Source organism: Cucumis melo, chromosome 5, assembly GCF_025177605.1.
Source record: "Cucumis melo cultivar AY chromosome 5, USDA_Cmelo_AY_1.0, whole genome shotgun sequence".
Classification (NCBI taxonomy): Eukaryota; Viridiplantae; Streptophyta; class Magnoliopsida; order Cucurbitales; family Cucurbitaceae; genus Cucumis; species Cucumis melo.
In genome coordinates, this window is record NC_066861.1 from 27,059,423 (window position 1) to 27,067,696 (window position 8,274).

Here is an 8,274-nt window from a genome sequence, read left to right on the forward strand (position 1 = left end):
ACACTGGTACCCACTCCATGGACACAAATTTTGATCGTTATACTTAAAATTCCATTCCACAAATTCATCACTCTTTCATGCATTTCTTTTTTCAAAATTATTTCAAAATTTATAAATATAGTAAAATATTACTCTAATCCAAAATATATTATTTTTGTCTATCATATTTTGTAGTTAATTCGATTCATTTTACGAAAATGGAAGGATTGACAATTAATTTATTCCTCACTCCCTCCTCTATTCATCAACTAAATGGAAAATTTTCGCTCTATTATAAATCAAGTCAAGGGTATAAAAGTATTATTTAGGCTAAGGCCAAAAGCATTGTTTGGGACTTTGATTGGATCAAAGTCCTAAGACATTGTTTGGGTTTGAATTAGGTGGACTCAACTTTCAATAGCAAACCTAATAGTCCAACACTTTGGTTTTGATCTTTGGATCAAGTTTAAGTTGGGTTCAACTTGCACATTGGATTAGCTTATCAAATGATATAATTATTTGAAAATATATGTATTTTTGGATTTTTTTTTTAATGAAATGCTATTAAAGTTTATTAAATTTGTGTTTTTATTAAATTCATTTTATTATTTTTATTACTTTTCTAGATAAAATTATTGATATTATAAATTGTCTTAAAATTTTTGTTAGTTTTAATACTGAAAAAAAAAACAATTTTAAATATTTTAGTTTTTAATACATAAAATATAATATATGAAAATTATATATATATATATATATATATATATATATATATATATAGCATATATATTTGAGTTTAGTGGTCGTCCTAATGGACCTATCCAAAAAATGTTCTAAACGGATTGGTCCTAACTATAAAAATCATAATTCATATCCAATCAAAAGAATAAATGAGTTTGATTAGATTAGTTCGACTAAATATTGACGTCGGACCAAATTTGAACAAATTTAGTTTAATTTTTGACTAGTTATTGGACTATAGACCCGTGGCCAATTTTGAGATGCTAAGGGTCCCACATTAAAAAAATCATAGAGACTCGCACTCCTTATAAGATATATGAGTTACTTCTCTCATTACCAACTAGATTTTAAGACGAAACCTCATACTATCAAACATATAAAGCTAAAAAAGCATACATGTTTTAAATTTGTCACTTGTGTTTTCGCTGAACCTTCATTAATCGTCTTTATCATTAATATGTTTATGCATTGTATTTAACATGCAAAGATAGAGTAAACACAAGAAAAACATATGAGATGTGGTTTGAGAAGTTCAAAACTATTGATACCAAACTAAAACTAAGCATACCTATAAAATTCTCAAGTGAAACATATAAAATATATAATTGTTCAACATATAAAGATCAAAATTTTAATTTAACAACAATTAAACCGATTATTTGATTAAATTAGTCATTTCGTAAATTCTCTAAATTTAATTATGTTCAAAACTATATCACTTTATATTCCACTAATCTACTAGTCCATACCCCATAACTAATTAGAATGTCACATCTACTTTCTTCCATCAATATATACACACACACAACCACTATCGCAAGTTGTGTTCGCTTTAGTCTAAGATAAAAAGAAGAATAGAACTTAACTAAAACGTTAAAAAAATAAAATGACAATCAATACAATTAAAGGCTAAGATTAGATTAGGTAGAAAAATAATTATATTAAATAATTTAGGATAAGAAACAAATTTTCCTTTTCAAATATATATATACACTTACACCAAAGAAAGAAGTTTTCCTCTTAAAAAGAAAGAAAAAAAAGAGAGAAAAGAAGGGATTCGTGTAGCTTTAAAATTACTTTAATATAAAGCTTATGCAATTTATTCAAATGATTGTTATATATGTAAGATTGATGGTACTTATCATTAACTACATTATATTTCTCACATAACAAGAGAAAGTTTTATTAGTTCATCACTAGTTTGATAAAAGTCATTTTATAGTATAATTTTTTAAAGGTAGGGGGAGAGAGAGAGAGAGAATAAATTCAAAATGGGAATAATGGAAATTTTAGTTAATTCTTTTGTGTTTTCTTTTATTTTTAAAATGTGGTTTAAACTAGAAAGTGTTTTAAACACACCTATAATAATGTTTAGAGAAATGATTTAAGCATCCCATTATTACATAAATATTGGCAAACTTCATTTTGGAAGAATAATAATATAGAAAAGAAAAAAAAATTTATATAGACACATACACCCAAACAAAATTATCTAAAACTCGATTAAACGGTTCATTTTTTATTTTTTAGTATAATAATATGGGGTGAGAGTTTAAACATTACATAAAGTTTCACTAATTAAGAACGAAGAGCATGACAATTATATATACTACTAAAGCAAACTCACTTTGACCTAATTTTTCGAATTTAATGTTTTTTACATTTTTAATTATACTTTTTTTTAGTAACATGATCCATTGATTTAAAAATTCTAACGTCTTAAAGCTGTTTTTCCTATTAAATTAGTGTAGTTTAGTACTTATACTATCAATCTCTTGATGTTAGAGGTTTGATTCAACTATTCTATACAATAATTCAACATATTTGCAAGATTAAATAGTCGCTTAACAAATCAACCATTACGCTATAGTTTCATTTCGAAATCAAAGAGAAAAATGTTAGGGTTGAATTAGGAAAAAAATTAAGTTAACTTACGAGAATATACTACTGTATTAATACGTGTAAATATTTATTTGTTTTAATAATTTAATTAAAGGATTAATTGGGTTCATTTTAGATGTTTTTATAATATATTAATACCTCATTGTTAAATAATATTAGGGTTGATGTGAATATATAATTTTAATCTAATTAATTTAATAACTAAAATTTATAACTTTTAAAAAAAGTTACCTTATCATAATGATTTTTTTTTCTTTTCAAAAGGTATGGGAAAAACCCACTACAAATTAGGTGGAAAACATATTTGCCATTAACTATAATTTGAGAATCATAAGCACTTTCTTTTAGAAAAAATGACAAATAAAAAGAAAAGAATAAAAGAACCATTTTTGTATAACTTTAAGATTGCTTTTAAGATAAAAAGCTTATACTTTTTTTTTAAAAAAAAAATATAAATATTTAAAGGCATTTACATATTGCTTTTTACCATTTACAAATAAGAGAGGTTTTTTTCCCAATGATTTTCATTATTCTCAACATGAAACATATATATATATATATATATATTTGTTGTTTTTATCATACCTACGTATCACAAATATGTAGTATGAAAAATTTAATACCTTAGACATAAATGTTGCTGACAAAATGATTGTGTTTTCAATATGCTACGAGAGTTTCGAAACATTAATTTTGAAATCAAAATTTTAACTATACTTGACGTTATTTTCACGTCAAGCAAATGTCAACTATTCTTGACGCTAAAACACCTTCAAGTAAAATCGGCACTATACTTAACATTAAAACACCGTCAAGTAAAAATTAACGTAAAATAATTTGAAAAACTCCGTGAAAATTACGTTTTTTTTAGACTATACTTGATGTTTTTCCTTTAAAATGGTCGATACTTGATGTTTTTGTAAAAAAAAAACGTCAAATATGTAAAAATACCTAATGTCGAATAGAGTATATTTTGTAGTAGTATTCAACGTAAACGAGAATGTCTATAAAATAAATGTCGATTTGAATATCACATCACTCAAGGTGAAAAGGTTAATCCAAAGTATGTAGTCTCTTGCGTAAAGATTTTTTATTTTAGTATAATATGGGTGGTCGACGCATCAATTTCGCGATGAGAGAGTTAGTGTTTCCTATCTAGATTTATCGTATTTCTGAAGCGATGTGTATCTTTCTAGTTATTGTCATTTTCCTCAACGTTTGTTAAAAAAATAATATAAAAGAAAAATTCATCGAGTGTATAAATTACTTCACTATCTCAAATCATTATTTTTTTTAAAAAAAATTAACTAATTGATTATCATTTGTCATTTTAAGGTTGTGCTTTTTTAAAAAAAATGATATTTATGGTATACAATTTTTGATTCCAATGGATCAATTTAATTTTTCAAAAATTATCTTTGCTGCCAATACTTATCAACAAAATTCTTTAACATAATATATGTTTCTCTTTAAATATGGCAAAGATATACTATGAAATATTATTACATACACATTTGCAATATAATTACCAAATAAAGAATCAAAGGAATAAATTTCTTTTGAAAATCTACCATTTAATCAAATTTAGCACTTTGTGGGTCATTTCACTTTTCTAAAGTTTTATTTTTAAAAAGAATAATCATTATCTCTTACTTTGTATAATCATTTCTAAAAAAGTGTTCAATTATTCCTCTACGATCAAATTATACATTCAAATTTTCTTTATACTATTTTATATCAAAAGATCTTCACTTTTTTATAATCTATATTCGTTTTAAGTTAGATGATCAAATCTCATGATTAAATAAACTATATATATATATTAGTCCATGATTTTTATCTCCTTATTATCTATATTGTCCATTTATACAAACAATAATCGAAGATTTTTAACATTAATCTTTAGATACATATTATTAGTAATATTTTTATCCGTCTTAGTTAATGTTACATCAACCTTGATATGAAAGAGTAAACATAAATGGTTGAGTATAATATGAATGGAAAAGAATTTAAATTATAGACTTCTTAGTCACTTAATTATATTATATATAAAATGATTATTATAAGAAACTCTTTACAATAACATCAAACAAAAGCGTTATTTATTATTTTTTTTTCTAAGATCCCTATAGCTAAAGACTAATTAATTAGATCCATACCAAATATTAGTAAATATAGTACCATTTAAAAAATTACAAATCAGTAGAAGTCTATCAATAATAAAACTCTACTGATATATATCTATACTGAAGCTATTAATAAAATGGTTTTGTTAATAGGAATATAAAAATACGATGATCCAAAGAGATTTTGAGAATATATTCTCATAAGAAAACAATTAAAAAAGTGACAGCTGGGTTTTCTTTGTATTCTCAATTATTTCAAACTAAAAAATGTTGTCTCTTTGTGAGAAGAAAAATTATGACTTTGTTTGTATCGTTTAAATATAATCTTTAATAGTAATGACATCTTCACTTAGGTATCAAATTTAATGGGAAATAAAGTGTGACATTGTCAGATGTGACAAACAAACTATGGTCCTTAATCAAGCAATTAAGTTCGTATCATAGATTTTGATCTTTCGTATACTCGAGTTTTGAAAAGTAGATTCCATTTAATTTAGGATGCAAAAAATTTCCAAAAAATTGACCAAATGAAGATAATTAATCGATCTAATCAATTGATCGAAATATTTCACAATTGTTTTCTCGGTTGGTCTTGTAGATATAAAAGATAATGGACGAGAAAGTCATCTCCCCATTCTAGCCCCCGAACATTCCTAACACTTTCGTCCCGAGGGAAGTTTACTAATCTAAACTTCTACTATTGTTACTATTACCAAAACACCCTAAAGAAACCCCCTATTAAAATGATAGCCAAGTTGATGTTTGGAGAAAGGTTGAATTTCTTTATGTTATATTTAATGTCCAATTGTTACGCTAACACACACCTACATTTCTTTAACTAACCTATGCTCAATATCTTCAAATCAATCGTATGATTATAATAAAATAAAATAAAAATTTAATGTGTTAGCCCATATCTACTTCTACTACAAAATAAATTCAACCAAATTCATTTGAAAACATATATTTTATTCTATCATTATTTGTAAAAGAATAATTGAAAGACGAAATTGATTTAATTAGAATAGAATTGAGACTATTTAGGACACTTTTAGACTATTTATAAAGTTCTATTTATTAGATTAAATTCTAACTTCTTTATTTTCTTTCAAACTATAGATGAAAATTTGTAATTTACTCTAAATAATCATTAATTTTTTTTTAAAAAAAAACTTCAATTTGAAGAAATTGTTTTTTAAAACAAAAAAAAAAATTGTTACATAGTTTATAATAAAAATTTCAACACGTCTAAGAACCAACATCTATAGTTATAGAAAGAATAATAAACAAGAATTTATGTACACATTACTTTTGATATATATAAAATTTTATGAAACAAAAAGAAAATTTCCCCTTGGGAAATTCACGATTAATTTAAATTTTTATATAATGTGGCCAAAAAATCATATAAGAATAAAATAAAATAAAACTACTTCAGACCGGAAGCCTACTTGAATCGACCGCGGTATTCCCCTGTCCAAGTTCTCGGCCCGAACCGGGTTCAGCACGGTTACTCCCTCCACGCGGAGTCTTCATCGACGACATACGCGTAAAAAACGGCGGTGTCATTGACAACACCCACCGGTCCGACTTCGATGTTCTGTCCAACCGCTCAAGCCTCCGGTAATACTTCCCTCGACTACTCCCTTCACCTGAACCAAATCGGTATCCCCTCATCGAACTGCTCTGCCTCGCCAGAACCACCATACTAGTCGCCCGGTGCAGCTTCCGGTTCACCACTTGTTTCCTTATCTCCACTGGCAACCGGAGAGTAAACCGCTCAGTGTCTTCCCCAGGCTGAACCAAGGAGTGGCCGGTCGAGTGAGACCGGGGAAATAGCCACCGCAATCTATTGGATCGGGATCCCCGTGTACGTGTCCGATTCAACGCCTTGTTACTTGTCGTCGTACTGAGCTCTGATTCCGTTTGTATCTGAACCGTAGGTGGAGCCGTCGTCTCTGAAACAACGTCGTTGGACTGAGCTTCAATATCACCTCCGTCGGTATCGGAGTTAACGACAGCGTTGGAATCGTCAGCTCGGTGGACGGAGTCAGTGGGTTGGGGAGACAAATTAGCTCGACAAACAGGGCAAGTAGAGTGAGAAGCCAACCAAGCATCAATACATTCAGGGTGAAACACATGATCACATTTAGGGATTAAACGCAGCGTTTCATCATCTTCAAATTCATTCAAACAAACAGCGCATTCTAGGGCACTTTTACCAATTTTATGCTCTTTCACATCGGAGTAAATCAGAGTCGGAAACGTTTCAATTACCGCCGGATCGAGACCGCGGGTTGCGCGACGGGAGCGGCCGGCGGCGGCGGTGATAGGGCGGACGGTGTTGGATGGTGAATCGTTGCAGTGACGGATGTAGACGGAGAAGAAAGCCATGAAGAAGAGGGCGGCGATGAGGATGACGATGATGACGGCCATGGAACCGCTGAGGCGGTACTGGTAAGGGTCTGATCTGGGGTCGGGGGCGGGCTGGAACTGGGCGGAGACGGAGGAGAAGAGGAAGAGGAGGAGGAAGAGGAAGAGGGGAAGGCCATGGGGGGCGGTGAGAGAGGGCATGATTTTGGATGATGGGGTGAAGAGGAAAAGAGAGGGGGGGGGGTGTTATTATGGGAGAAAGTGGAGGTTGGTGGAAGAGGGAGCCATGGCGGAGGAAAGTCAAGGGAAGGTTTAAAGGAAAAGAGAGAAGGGGGATCAGTTGAAGGGGAAGGGAGGAAGTAGGAAGACTCTGAGAAACGGTGTCGTGTTGGGCAAGGAACGTGATTGAGGATTGTTTGGACTTTCAGTGTGGGCCCGCGTATGTGGGAGAAATTACCCATTTTGGGTATTAATTTCACTTTACAAACATAACATTAGCATATATATATATATATATAACACAATCTATCCAATATAATAACATTAGTAGAAATTTTTTCAACAAAGTGGTAAAAATTAGTATTCGTAAGTCTTTAAAAGGGTTTTGGTGATGAGTATCGATCGTTAGAGCTAATTTTCCAGTCAAATCACTGTTGAGTTAACTATAGTTAGTTTAGTAAACTTTTACATTAATACCAACGGTAAAGGAATACAAATCAGTTGATTAGCTGATTAGGTCTTTGAAAAAAATATTTAAATATTTTTAGTTTGGATTTTTTTTCAAACCAACACCGATCAAACCCTTTTTATCTTTGATTGACTTATTCGATCGACTTAACTTTAAATGTTAGGTACTAAGAAAATCTCACTTTATGAAAATATCATAAAAAAATATTGACATCAATATTTCATTCAAAAAAAATTTAACAATATTTTAGTTTTCCATAACGAGTTTAAACTTTGTTTTAATATTTATATCGTGGGCAAATTAGTGATATATTTTTTCATTTTTCTATGATACAATATCAAAGTATTGTATTGTATTGTATTGTATACTTTCAAACTATTGCATGCTAAATTTTAAATATTAAATTGTTGTTTTCAAAATGAATATGTATATATAAATTCATATATGTATATATTGAGTGAA

At 29.2% G+C, this 8,274-nt stretch overlaps 1 protein-coding gene across 1 annotated transcript; it reads right to left on the minus strand.

Annotated features, from left to right (window-relative positions):
• Nucleotides 1-6,034: 6,034 nt before the first annotated feature.
• On the minus strand, nucleotides 6,035-7,509 carry LOC103495208 (E3 ubiquitin-protein ligase ATL6). Its single transcript, XM_008456685.3, has one exon. The coding sequence runs from the start codon at nucleotides 7,323-7,325 to the stop codon at nucleotides 6,186-6,188; it is 1,140 nt and encodes a 379-aa protein (XP_008454907.2). The 5' UTR covers nucleotides 7,326-7,509; the 3' UTR covers nucleotides 6,035-6,185.
• Nucleotides 7,510-8,274: the final 765 nt, after the last annotated feature.